General features: G+C 44.3%; 1 protein-coding gene across 2 annotated transcripts in view; it reads left to right on the forward strand.

Annotated features, from left to right (window-relative positions):
• The window catches only part of MYOM1 (myomesin 1), a 148,376-nt gene extending 133,910 nt beyond the window's left edge, over positions 1–14,466 (forward strand). For both annotated transcript variants that reach the window (XM_053571704.1, XM_053571702.1), the window contains 5 exons: positions 2,656–2,819; positions 6,273–6,309; positions 6,560–6,582; positions 9,091–9,146; positions 13,699–14,466. In XM_053571704.1, coding sequence (XP_053427679.1) covers positions 2,656–2,819; positions 6,273–6,309; positions 6,560–6,582; positions 9,091–9,146; positions 13,699–13,992 — 574 coding nt within the window. In that variant the 3' untranslated portion in view covers positions 13,993–14,466. The remainder of the gene's footprint in view (positions 1–2,655; positions 2,820–6,272; positions 6,310–6,559; positions 6,583–9,090; positions 9,147–13,698) is intronic.
• Positions 14,467–14,547: the final 81 nt, after the last annotated feature.

Consider the following 14,547-nt stretch of genomic DNA (forward strand, 5'->3'; position numbering starts at 1 on the left):
AATGCCGAGTCTCGTCCCCAGGAGGGTGCAGATAACAGTGTTTATTTGTGTGGTACCTTCAGTGATCACAAGCAGTAGATGTACTTTGCTCCAAGCCCTCTAGAATATGATTTCATTTCGTAGCCACTTTCTCGTGATGAGGAAGCTCAGGCTCAGGGAGGTGACTTGCCTAAGGTCACACAGCTAGCTGAGAGCTGAGCTGAGGGCTGAGCCCTGAGAGCCTCTTCCAGAGAGCTCATCAGGGCAGTACCCAGCCTATGGTCACGCTGCATGAAGTCTAGACTGAACAATAACCAGAGCTGGGTCCCACAAAGCCGCCAGCTGTGTTTTCTTTAAAGATGACTTTATTGTTATGTAGAGCAGTGTTATTATTATTATTTCCTTAGTTCTCAAAGTGAGAAGTGGTAAAATTCCACTGTAGAATGCTTGGGGTTTCATTCCTTTTTTCTGTTTCGTTCAGAATACCTTTTAGGAAAGAAATTATGAGTTAAAATAGACCAAATTCTAGGAATTTCTCTCTGATGTCTAGGACCTTCTAATATATCAGCCTAAAGATGAGAGAAGTAAAATTCATTGAATTATCAATTAAAAAGCATACATTATCTCTATAAGAATTACTGATTAAAAAATTCAAATGTTAAAAATATGTTCTGAGGACACTGCTATTAGAATAGCAAGGCTCAAGCTTCTTATGTTACTTGGTCTAGTCGGCTGCATGCAGTTTTTGTGTGTTTGTGGTCCTATAAGATTCAGGAAAAACACTTGAAATGGGTTTTACTCTTCACTTCGCCGCTATGGTCCCTTGTAATATTGGACAAGTTATTTAATCTCCTGAATCTCAATTTTCTCTTATATAAACTAGAAGCAATAATACCTAGTCTCTCTGAAACACTTTACAAAAGTCAGGTACTGTAATGCATGTTAGAGATTAAAGAATTCAAACAGATTTATTATGACAAGGCAGAGAACAATTAATTCTCTCAGACAGACATACTGCTCAGGCTGCATTTGCAGGGTACAGATGGGTTTCTCTGCCCTGTATTTTATGTCATTTTAGTTTTTAATATCTTTTTAGATAACAAACATTCTTTAAAGAATATAGTGATAACAGAATACTCCCTGTTACCAGAACTCAAGCACCAGCACACTACCTAGCCAAAGAAACTAAATCAGAGTTGACACTTGGTGCTCGGGGCTGCTAGTCAGCTGGCATGCCATCTATTAAGCCCACAGCTCCCAGGTGCTCTCTATCACCGTTTTAAGGGTTAATGTGTGTTACCTGAAGCTAAAAAAATAGGGTAGTGAAGTTGAAAAGTGTATTGACTGCCATTTAAGTAACTACACTGCATTTACCAAGCTGTTTTATAATACAGTAAAACTGTGTTACATTAAGTCAAGTATGTCTTTGTCTTAATCTGCTTTCAATTAGTATATTTCATTATTCCTATCAAGTCAATACAGAGGGTATATTATGGTATGGTGTATAGAATTAGGCCTATGTTTAACTCTCAAGCAACCGGAAACCCCGTTCATTTGGACCCTACCAATCCCCACGGATGCTAGATAGCAGGGAGATTCCCATATAAGAAAAATACTATGTATTTTTTTGGTGAAATTTTTTTCTGTGCTTTTAAAAGTTCACTTTGTTTATTACAACTACAAACATAAACATGCTGATTTTAGAAAACACATTTATAACATCACATTACAAATTAGAAAAATGTATAAAATGATAGTTTTGGGCGGCACCTGTGGCTCAAAGGGGTAGGGCGCTGGCCCCATATGCCAGAGGTGGTGGGTTCAAACCCAGCCCTGGCCAAAACTGCAAAAAAAAAAAAAAAATGATAGTTTTATTAGCAATATATGCAAAATTTGGAGCACTTCCTTCCAGTCTTTTTTTCTGTCCATAATTGTTGCTATCATAGTTTCATGTACCGCTTTCTTCCTTATTTCCTCACATTTTTACAAACTCTTCATAAAGTTTCTTGGGATATCACCAGGAGTACATCTACCTATGTTTCTCCTATTTCATCTATAACAGTAACGTTTCTAGACCAGCAGATCACAAAGCAAAGGGCAAGATTTCCTTTCATTCTTCTATAGAGAGTACAATGCACAGACCCCTCACAACCTACTATGGAATACTGAGAAACCCACACCCGGGGGCCAGGGAACGTGCTTCATTCATTTTGGAAGCAACTCTGCTTTCCATTCACTCTTGGCATTTGTGCATACGTTTTAAATAGATCTGTAACAACATATGTCAATGGATGTCAGGCACCGATGACCCTCCTTAAGCACAGACTAGCTTGTAAAATTTGATTTATAACCACAGATTAGCTCTGTGGTTATAATATAAGATTCCCTTAGTCCTACAAATAAATCCAAGCAAAAACAAAAATAATTAATACCACTGAGAAGTATTAATGTTGCAATCTGTCCTGGGGCCAAGACTGCTATGGGTAGTAAAATAAATGTTCAGCCTTGCAGACCAGAGCCTTGGAATCCCAGTCCTATGCATGGGCACTCAGAGTTTCTCTGAAGCAGGAGAATAACCTATGCAGATCCCATGGTCTTTGAAAACCTATAAAACTTTATGATAAGACCTCTTCAGTAAGAGACAAAGTAAAGATCAGCTCTCTTTGATTTTAACAGTGGGACTGCCATAAAGTATTCTGAGAGAGTTAAGGCTGGGGTCACCGGGGAGCAGATCTGGCTACAAATCAATGAACCCACTCCGAATGACAAAGGGAAGTACGTGATGGAGCTCTTTGATGGCAAAACCGGACACCAGAAGACGGTGGATCTCTCCGGACAAGGTAAATGAATATTTTGCAGAGTCAGAGGAGTGGACCTTTGAAACAGAATGAAGGGTGAAAAGAGGTCATCATTATGTTGCTGATATCAAAAGAGATATGATGTTGATGATATCAAAGACTAAAATTTGATGGGCGGTGCCTGTGACCCAAGGAGTAGGGCTCTGGCTCCATATACCACAGGTAGTGGGTTCAAACCCAGCCCTGCCAAAAACTGCAAAAAAAAAAAAACAAGACTAAAATTTTCCCTGAGTCAGGGCATTACCTGTGGTCTCAGCTAGCGGGGGGGCTCAGGCAGGAGGATCCCTTGGAGTCCAGAAGTTTGAGACCACAAACGTACAAAGACCACCATCTCTAAAAAATGAAAAGCATATAAATAAAAATTATTTTTTAAAAAACAGCATTCCAAGAAATTAAGTGTAAAGGTCTAATTGGCTTTTATTAGCTATTCATGAATCGGGTAGTATCCCATCTATGAAATAGAAAGGCACACCGCTAGGCACAGCAGAACAGTCGGTTTTTGTAAGAAAACTTGAGCAGGTTCAGTGCTGTGTAAGAAGCAGATTGGTTAGCATCGAAACACTTCAGATTACTTTCCACCTGGGATTTAAGCAGGCAGGACTTCTTTATCACGTTGGCTCAGGTTGACCAGACCCTTTCTGATTGTCAGTCTACCATTTTTTTTTAATGGTCTATTTTAAAGTTGGGTTTGATTATGTGGCACCAAGCAGGAGGCCGGACTCCATTGCTGTCTGGTCTGCTCTGTTGAGGTCTAGCCCAGGAACTCAGTCCAAAGCGATGGCCTCCCCTGAACGTTATATTTAACAGTGAATTTGATAAAACGATTTTCATTCAGCCTTGGTTGAAGCAAGAATTTAGGGGGTAGAGAATGAGAGAAAAGTAAAGTGAAGACAATGAATAAGGAAAGAAAGATGCTTACAAAGAAGGGAAGCAGATACCGTCCCTCCAACAAGAACAGGCGCTGAGAAAGGATTGCTTACAGTGAGTAAAATCTGGGCACGTGCACAGAGTCCAAGAAACCATACGGGAGATGACGTGAAGGGGAATCCTGGACAAAGTTCTGAAGAATGGAAGGTTTGACTTTTTACTTACAGTTGTGCAAAAGGCAGAGGCAACAGAGTTGACCCTGGGAAGGAGCAGGGACACCTCTTCTCCAGAAACTAAAGGGGAGTGAACAAGCAGAGACAGATACTGAAGGAAGCAGAAGGAAAGGTTGGGTCCTTAGGGCTTCAGATTTCTTGGCCATCTGCGGAGAGAATGAGGGTTCTGGAGAGAAGAGAAGAAAGTAATGAGAGATGCAAAGGTTTACATCTAAGAGCAAGGACAAGAGGTGAGGTGCAGCTATTAATTAAAATGTTTAAAGTTCAAACATGCACAATTGTAAGGAAAGGTTAAAAACAACGTGCCATTCCTCCCTCTTCAGGTATGACGCCGTTCATCGCGTTCTTTAGAGCAGTCTGTACTGTATTAAAGTAACTAAAGAAAGCTATAGATTGACTTTTCTCTCTACTTCCTAGTATATTAAAATATAGTCTTGGCTTGGTGCCTGTACCTTGGCGGCTGGGGCGCCAAACACGTACACAGGAGGTGGCGTGTTCGAACCCAGCCCAATGACAACTCCAACCAAAAAAAAAAAGCCAGACGTTGTGGCGGGCACCTGTAGTCCCAGCTACTTGGGAGGCTGGGGCAAGAGAATCACTTAAGTCCAAGCATTTGAGGTTGCTGTGAGCTGTGACACCTTGCTACCAAGGGCGACATAGTGAGACTCTATCTCCAAAAAAAAAATTAAAATATAATCTAAACATGCAATTACTCTTAGTTTGTTTTATCCTCCGAGAGTGGGTTCATCATTTAGAGAGCAGCCTTTCAACCCTGCCTGGAGATATTTTGGTGCAGAGTCCCCTCACCCCCACCCACCAGTACCAGGACTCCCAGCAGGACCTACAGTGCTGGGAGCTGCTCCTGCAGGGCCCGGCCTAGCTGGGCCACGTTTGCTGGCATCACAAGTGCACAGACATAGGACTCCTTCTGTAGCCCAGGTGGCCATTTGAAACAGTAGGAAGATAAATGGGTAAATACATTTATTATAGAGTTTTTTTTAGAAAATCTTACCCATATACTCTCTGGCCCACCAAAGCTTATTTAACTGCCCACTCTCAAGTCCCCCTTAAGCAAAAAGTGTGGATTATCTTCTAGCACTGCCACTGCCCCCAAACACAGCCGCGCCCTTCTCCCCTCAGTGTGGTGTGGGGACAAAGAGCAGCACTGGATGCTCAGCTCAGACTGGCCTGACCAGTACCCTCTCAGCTTACAGACAGTATAAAATAAGGCCAGCTTTATCCTTACTTTTCTATCTGTAAAGTAAGGGCCTGTACAAATACTATCTAAGTATTCTCTAGAGACTTAAAAGATTATGATTCCTAAACCACAGAGGATCTTGTGGATGAGGTAAGAGGGACTTCAAAATGAAGCTGCCAGTTTTGTCTTCACAGCGGCTCACTCTGCGGGCACAGAGGAAAGATCAGTCTAGAATTAGACGGTTTCCGGTCTCACTCGGCCTGAGCTCCATGACGACCGCAGGCAAGCACTGCCACACCTGTGGTGACAGGCACACCTGTGACGATGGAGCGGGTCCTGCTCTTTTGCCCAAATAGACCAGATAAACAACCCAAAGGCATTTAACTGCCTACCTGGAAGGCATGATGTCTGGAATAACTTAACACAAGGAAGCTTTTCTGATGCTCGGGATGCTTATTAGGCAACCAGCTTTTATCTGAAACAGGTTTTTGTTCCTATTTTTTTCACTGGTGGAGCAAGTGAAACCAGTGAAATAGAAACCTTCGCCTTTCCATTCCAGGGGTGGAAGATCTCCCGCTGAGTTGAAAGGTTCTGAAATCTATTATTTCATTATTTTCTGCCTAGAAAGTATTTGCTTACCTTGTTAAGTACATTGAGCTGTGGAGGGAACATTTAGTCAAATCTTTTTTCTGTGTGTCAGTTGTTTTTTTCTTTTTTTGAGACAGTGTCAGTCTCACTCTGTCACCTTGGATAGAGCACCGTGGCGCCATATCTCACTGCAACCTCAAACTCTTGGGCTCACGTGGTCCTCCCGCCTCAGTCTCCTGAGTAGCTGGGACTCCAGTCACATGCCACAACTCCCAGCTAGTTTTTCTATTTTTGGTACAGACAAGTTCTCGCCCTTGTACAGTCTGGTCTCAATCTCCTGAGTTCAAGCAATCCACCCGCCTCGGCCTCCCAGAGCACTGGGATGATAGGCTCAAGTCACTGCACCCCGCCTTTTTTCCCAGTCTTAATCAAAGTCAGGTTAGTCGTATTTAGATGGATCACAGTGACCTCAAGTTATGAATTTTAATCAGCCCCTCTGTCATCAATTCTGGATGAGAAAATTCTAACTTTTCTTTTTTTCTCTTAAAGCATATGACGAGGCCTTTGCTGAGTTCCAGAGGTTGAAGTAAGTCCCTTGTCCCAGTAAGCGCTGCCCTAATGCACTAACTTCCCTGGCAACTTGCCTGCTGCTTGCGGGTCCGAGTGCTGGAAAGAGTCTTTTATGTCAGCCAGGGCAGTAGTAGCAGCACTCCCCACCACACAGAGCAGCAAATTGTTTCTGAGGCAAGAAAATGCAGCCAGGGTCAGCCACTTCCAAGTGACTCTAAACACTGCTCTTCTTTGTTTGTGTGTTTGTTTGTTTCTCTTGACCACAGACAAGCTGCCATTGCTGAGAAAAGTAAGTAAACCACTTTCACACCTACTACTGGGGTAGATTCAAAATAGGGTTTTATTTTGCCACTGTGACTACAGAGGGGGGAGACTGGAGTGCTTTCTCTCCTTTTTTTTTTTTTTTACTTCAAATCTTAGCTGTTCTACTTTTCACTCTGTTTTCATTTTAGCCTTTTGCATAAGAGTGTCTATGAAAAGAGGGTTTTGGGTTACATTAGAGGAATGTCACCTGGCCCTTGGTCTTGACCCAGACACCCTGAGAAATCACTTTGCTGCACACAAGAGGTTGTTAGTCACTTGCAGGCACAATGTGCCAGGAAAATATATAGCCATTAGGGAAGGGAAATCTCAGGAAACATTTGACAACAGGTAAATAAATCACAGTAACTTGTCCCCAACAAATAGTGTGCATTTTCCCACCAGCCCCTGTCAGAGAAAGATGCTGTGAGTAAGGCCTTCCTTCTCTCCTTTAATGAGACACAGTCCAAGGAGACAAACTGAGCTGTCAACTCTGTGCGCTGGGAAACATACTGACTGCCCTACTCCCATCAGTTGTCTGATCACACACAGAGATGTTTAGAACTCGGTCTTACAGAGTCCCGGAAATCACAGACTAATCCATAACACTTACCCAGTTTCTTTCTCAGTGTAGGAGCCAGAATTTAAAAATGTTTACAGGTTAAAATGGTAGAGTCGATCTGAGCTGGGTTTGCAGGAGAGGGAGCGAGAAGTGACATCATCCTTCCCCTGTGAGTGGCTCCAGGCCTTCAAGGTAGACTGTGGACCTTGAACTTGCTGCTGAGTCCCTGTGTTCCTTTCTCCTCTATCCTCCTCCCTCTCCCACCCCGTGCCCTGCGTCTGTGAGGAGCATTTCTTGCCTGCCGAGCAAAGCCCACCTCTGCAAGCAGTCTCCCAGCTCTTCCAATTTTTGAACTCTTTTGAGAGCAAGGAGCCTGATCCTCTGGTTTCTGAACTCTTTAGATCTGGAAAAGACCTTGGAGATCTAGCTTTATGCTTTTATGCTTTTATAAGCCATGAAGCACTTATTGCAGGCAAAATCTTGCACATAGCCCCAATACCTAAAATAGGTAAAAACTGAGTTATTAATACTTATAACTGAGGTTGGGATGGACTCCAGGCTCCCTAACTCAGTGCCCCCTTCCATACTCCTCTCACACCCCCAGAGGAATCCCCCTGACTGTGTGGAGCAGAGTTCGGAAACTTCATGTCCACACAGCTTCTGTAACCTCTCCCCCATTCTACAGATCAGGAGACTGAGGTTCACACAGGAGGTGACCAGGCCAGTATTGCACAGCAAGTCACACAGGGAACCAGATGATGGGTTAAGATTCCATGTGGCACAAGGGAATCAGCAGAATGCTGTCATGTGCCACTCAAAGCAGAGCTTCAGCCCAACTCAGTGGAGAAGGAACTTGTAGAAATGGGGAATAAGAGTCACAAATTAGGCTCAGCGCCTGTGGCTCAAGCGGCTCAAGTGGCTAATGCACCAGTCACATACACCTGAGCTGGTGGGTTCAAATGCAGCCCGGGCTCCCCAAACAACAATGACGGCTGCAACCAAAAAATAGCCAGGCATTGTGGCAGGTGCCTGTAGTCCCAGCTACTTGGAAGGCAGAGACAGGAGGATCTCTTGAGCCCAGGAGTTGGAGGTTGCTGTGAGCTGTGATGCCACAGCACTCTACCCAGGGCAACAGCTTGAGGCTCTGTCTCAGAAAAAAAAAAAAATCACAAATTAATTGAAGTAGGCCTACAAATAAGAGGAAGGTGGCCGTGGCATGCATGCCAGAAAGGACACCTTCCAGCAAATTACAGAAAGGTACTCTTCCCAGGGACTGAGGCAGTCACACCCAGAGAGCATGACTTGGCTGAGGACTCCAGCTGTGCCTCTGAGCACACATTCCATTTCTTGTAGCCTCATTGGGGGCATTTTCACTCACAGCCGCAGACAGTGGCCTGCATAGCACTACCAAGATCTACCAGGAGACAAGAAAGTGCAGCTCTCTGGGGAGGGCCGCAAAGGAGGCTCACATCTGCAGGAGCTGCCTGATCTCCCCAGCATACGGCCTCTCCATTTGCAGCCTTTTTTCATCATATGGAAACCCATAAAAGAGGCCAAGCCAGGCTTGGGAGCTGTCCATATGGATCCATTCTGCTTCCTGGGGCCGAGCCTCCTCTAAGCTGCAGAAGGGCCAGGGCTCAGAATAGCCATGAAAAGTTGCAGAGCGGGTCTGGATATGACAAAGCTACCGTGCATATGTTAGCTGGTATTTTAGGGGCAGATACGGGCATCTGCATGCCCACAATATGTGGGTAAAGAAGGGGTAAGATCCAGAATCCGTGGATCATGTTCTTCTTTCACGTTTTGAAAATAGTTTAAAATAACTGTCGGGAAAGGGGAACTGGATTGGACAGTGAGTCCCCTGGGGTGTTTTTGTGTGTGTGACTGCTGGTCCTCATCCCTGCAGTGATTAACCAGACACGTCTGTGATTGCAGATCGCGCCCGGGTGTTGGGGGGCCTCCCTGACGTGGTCACCATCCAGGAGGGCAAGGTAAGCTTAAAGGACTCCTCTGCCTGCCCCTTTACATGAGGAGTGGGGGCCAGTACCTCACACTTGGCGCCCTCTTCTAAGACACACTTAACATCCCAGCATCTTCACCTTACTCCACCTTATACTTGGCTGGCACAAGGGAATCAGCAGAATGCTGTCATGTGCCACTCAAAGCAAAGCTTCAGCCCAACTCAGTGGAGAAGGAACTTGTAGAAATGGGGAATAAGAGCCAAATACATGTACCAGGTTCCCAGTGCTGCGGGTTTTCTACAGGCCGCACATCAGGATCCAAGTTTGTCTCTTATAGACACACAGACATCACTTAATCCCTTCCCAGACTCACCCTTTAAAATTGTGAGAAACTGAACATGGTCAGTCATAACATTAGGACAAACATAATTGAAGAAAGAAATGACTTCTAGCACATAGTGGGAAATGGACTGTTCAATTAAGTGCTTCGCCTTTGCAGGGAAACATGCTGCTCTGTGAATTTCCATAGGCTGATCCTTCCACTGGCTTTAAACTGGTGTAACCTGGCCCTGTAATAATCTTTCTGGGAGGCAGTGCACATAATTTATAACCCGGATTCCCTTTCTTCATCTTTATGTATCATCAAAACAACTTTAATATTATTAGTCCTAGGGGTAGAGATATTTGTAGTAGAACAGAACTTTTTCCACCTCAAAGGGCAGTGAAGACAGGCACTGGGTGGGTGGAATTCAGGTAACAAAGCAAGGAGTGTGGAAATGCCTCAGAGGGAGGTTTCATGCAGCTGTAATTCTTCTGACTTTAAACTCAACCATTGTGCAAGGTTGCTTTTGTTCTTAAACTGCCTTTTCCATTTTTTTCACATGATGAGGTTAAAAATATTTAATGCTCTATGTTGTCATGAGACTTGAGAGAATGTATATGAAAACATTTTGTAATCTGTAACTCAAGTCTGAAGAATGGATAAGAATTTTCCATGATGCCTGAGCTGTTTGCGAGTCTTTGTTTTTGTTAAAAGTTTTAACTCCGGGTAATCACAGTTTCCAAAATCATGTCACTGGTCTGCTTGGATAAGTATAATGGCAATACTTTGACTCACATTTTTCTTGCAGAAATACATTGTAGAATGAGAAATGGTCATTAGTGATGGGAGGAGAACGTATTTCTTCATCTACCAAATTTTAAATGACACACCTACAAAAGACATAACAAGTGATCACATAAGACCCTTTAGAAGGATATTTAGAAGGGTATCCTTTTCTTTGTGTATGGGGAGCTCTTTTATAATTCAGGGATCTTAGAAGGAAAAAAATTCAGGCATGGAATTTAAAATGTAAAGTAAACTTGAGAGAGGATACCCAAGAAGGGTGAGGTCCAGGAGAACAGGTCTTCTCAAGGAGACCACAAGAATACACCTGCAGGGTCCTCTCCACACTGACTTTGCTCTTGGGAATTTGTAAACTTAACTTCCTGGAACTTGGAAATTTCCAAGTTCTGTGAAATCCTATAGTGCTATAGGGGCCGGAATAGCATCTCCCGCTTGATTCAAACTGGCCAGTGAGAAGGGTACCTGTGGGTTGCAACTTTTTGACTGTCGATAAAAAGGGAAAGACCAGTTGGGGAGCATGGCCATTTGGAATTCTTCTACATCGTAAGCTCCTGGCTGGTGAATGAAGCCCTCCCTCTTATAAACGTGGTGTTTGGGTGCTCTTTCTCTCCATTGGGCCTCGTCTTCCTGCAATAAACTCAACATCGTTAGCCATCAGGAAAATGAAAATTGAAACCACAATGAATATCATGACACACTTATCAAACCTGCAATTGTTGCAAGAAGACAAGGCCCAGTGGGGAGCATGAACACCCAAACACCAAGGTGTGGAGGAAGGGCTTTATTCCAGCCAGCGGAGCCACGCAGACTGGAGTCTAAAATGCCAGACTCCCGACTGGCTGTGTTTTCCCTTTTATCTCCAGTCAAGGGCTGTTTGTCCAGGGGCACTCTTCTCACTGGTCAGTTTGAATCGAGCTGGAGAAGGTGGGCGTGGGCTTTAGCGTGAGTTTCCAGGTCACAGGAAGTTAAATTTCTACAAATTCCTAAGAGTTGAGTCACCTTGGGGAGGACTTCTGCTTTTGTTTTTCAGACTTTGCTTTTTCTGGGTATCCTCTCTCACTATAATAAAAAATAGTAGTTAGGCACCATGGTGCACACTGGTAGTCCCAGCTACTAGGGAGGCTGAAGTGGGAGGATCACTTTAGCCCAGGAGTTTGCATTCAACTCGGGCACCATAGCCAGACCCTGTCTCTAACAATAGAAAAATAACTAAATTTAAAATAATATATGACAACGGACGCTAGTGAGGATGTGGAGAGACTGAATCACTTGTATATTGATTGTCAGGAAAACAGTTTGGCAATTTCTGGAAAAAAAGTAAACTTGCATTTACCATACAACCCAGCGCTGGACAGATATCCTAAAGAAATGAAAACTTACATTCACATAAAAACCTGCACACTATTGTTCATAGCAACTCTATTCATAATAGGCCTCAAACTGGAAAAAGCTCCGACAGCCTTTATGGGGATACATATACCACCATTAATGAACCCGCAACAGGGGCTCCCTCTGTTGCTCACCCCACAGAAAGGCGATTACTAAGACAAGGAGGATTGTTGAGGAAGACAGATTTATTATGGAGGGCAAATCAACTGGGAGGTGGGAGGAATGGACTACCTCAAATTCACCTCCCTGACCTGAGGGGCCAGGGTTTTGTAGTGGAAGTGAATAATGGATGAATTGGGTAAGCATCGTTACACGTTTGGCATGGCGTGCAGGGCACCCAAGCACAGGGAGAAGTCGTGTCGGGGCACATGTCACATGGTAAAGGGGGTAGGTAAGTCCCTCCCAGGGCGGAGGCTTCGGCATATATTGAGTGAGGGGTTAGTGCTGGTCATTCTTTCAGCCTTGTGCACAGCACGCACGTGGGGAGTCGGTTCCTCAGCTGGGTCCTTGGGCACAATCTGGGGTGGGGTGTTGCTTCGCTCGTTTTCTCCAGACAACCAGGTTGTGTGATAAGACCTTATATGTATCTGTGGCTGCAGGGAGACTCTGCTGTTTCTGGGGACTCGGGGGGGCTCAAAAGGGAATAGATGAGTGAAGTAGAAAGTTACAAAGTTCTGGTCAGCAAATCTTACTGGACTGGGAACTTGAAACACAAGAGAACTACAAAAAAACATTTTTGTCTATGAAGCCAGTTATGCCATGACATGCTACCCAGCCCTAAAAAGGACAAACTGTTAACACATGCAGCAGCTTGGATAGCTTTGTAAGGACTTAGACTGAATGACAAAGGTGATTTTGAAAGGTTGCATACTGTATGATTCTATGTATATGATATTTCTGAAGTAACATTTCACAAATGGAACACAGATCAGTGGTTGCCAGGGATTAGGAAGAGGGCTGAGAAGTCAGATGAGGAGGTGGATGTGGTTATAGAAGGACAGCGTGGGGGTCCTTGTGGTGATGGGATACTGCAGATAATCTGTATTTTGATAGTGGTGGTGGAGACATGAACCTACACTCGTGATAAAATTGAATAGAATGAAACACACAAAACATAAATCCATACAAGTAAAGTCAGGGAACTCTGAATAAGATTAGTGGGTTGTAGCTCTATGGTTTTGTGAAATGTTATCCCTGGGTAAACTAGCTAAAAGGTACATAGGACCTAGAAAGATCTTGATTCTTAGCACTGCATATGACTCTACCACGATCTAAAATTTTTGCAAGGAAAAATAAAACTGTAGACCTACATGTAGATCTTTTAGAATAAGAGTGTTTTGGCACAAATGGGAATACATTCGAACTCCTGTAAGTTGAGCACCCAAAGGACTGGAACAAACTAGCCAACATACAGAGGTGGCCAACATCAGGAATGAGGCCTGCTGTACTGATGCGCGTGGTGCATGTCCAGTCCACGAAAATTAGGTCAATTAAGGAGGTGGTCAATTAAGGAGTGCAGGGAGGCAGCCAGCTGCAGAGGTTCTACTGTGTTTTCTTGAGGAATACATCTTGGTGGTGCACCTGCAACATAGTGAATGGGCCTGAGGAGGGGAGAGAAGGAGGAAAGTGAAATTTGAAAATTCAATGATGTTCTCTAAAGCTGCTGTTAGAATTCTGCTGCTGGGATCGTTGAAGAAAATGAAATTCAAAAGAGAGCAGGTGGTGATTATGGCAAGGGGGAGATTGCTCTTCCAAGACAGACTCTAAAATGCCACATTAGAGCAAAAGGCTTCTTTGTGTTTATGAAAGAGAGGGTGTAGGAGGGGGAGAGAAGAAAACTCAGTGGCCTGTTTTGGGTTCTAAGCATTCCAGAAAGTCCTGGTCTTAACACAGCTTCTCCTATGTTACTTCAAACTGTAACTCACTCTGGTGCACACACGTGACACTTTAAACCCTGGTCCGGGAGGTCTTTATTCATCCTCTGTCTGGTCATGCCACACTGCCAGCCAGCAAGATTCTTAAAGCTGGATCAATATATCTGATTCGTCTCCTTCCCTCTCGTAACAGGCCCTTAATCTCACCTGCATCGTCTGGGGTGACCCGAGTCCTGAGGTCTCGTGGTTGAAGAATGAGAAGCTCCTGACCTCAAATGACCACTGCAGCCTCAAGTTCGAGGCCGGGAAGACCGCCTACTTCACCATCACCGACGTGACCACCGCCGACTCGGGCAAATATGGGCTGGTTGTAAAGAACAAATACGGCTCAGAGACGAGCGACTTCACTGTCAGCGTCTTCATCCCAGAGGAGGAGGCCAGGAAGGCCAACTTGGCATCCCAGAAAGATGGCAAGAAGGCCAAGTGACCGGACCCTGGTGTCAGGGGTGCCAGGAGAGCCGAAGAGAACCGAGCCGCCCTATGGGACTTGTGTGGGAACGATTTGGGTTAAGGATGAGGAAGTCTTCGTGCTTTCTCCTCTCTGTTTTGTGCTGGTTTGGGGGAAAAAAATTGTCAAGTCTTTTATTCATATAAAAAAGCACCAACTAATGGGTTGTCTTTATCCACAAATTATGTGTTAAGAAATATCATTGGTAGCATGAATATTAGGAAAGAGTTTTCTGGAGAAGACCAGAATAAATTTGGAGGGACACTGAATGATGCCAGGAGGGCAGAAGGACGTGTTGTGGGACAGAGTTTGGATTGGACGTGGTTGCAAAGCCCTCCCGTCCGTTTTGGTTTGTGACCCAGGTTGTTACAGCAGCGATGTGCATTTCTGCTGGTATCTCGGGGCTCAGAATCTCCTTGATAGAAAATAAACAGTTCTCGAATCTTTCCTCCTTCCCCACAGTGTTTCTCAGATTCCTGCTGTTCTGCTCAGTTGGTGGCCTTTGCTGCGTCTTTCTTGACACTTCTTGCAGGC

Source organism: Nycticebus coucang, chromosome 19, assembly GCF_027406575.1.
Source record: "Nycticebus coucang isolate mNycCou1 chromosome 19, mNycCou1.pri, whole genome shotgun sequence".
Classification (NCBI taxonomy): domain Eukaryota; kingdom Metazoa; phylum Chordata; class Mammalia; order Primates; family Lorisidae; genus Nycticebus; species Nycticebus coucang.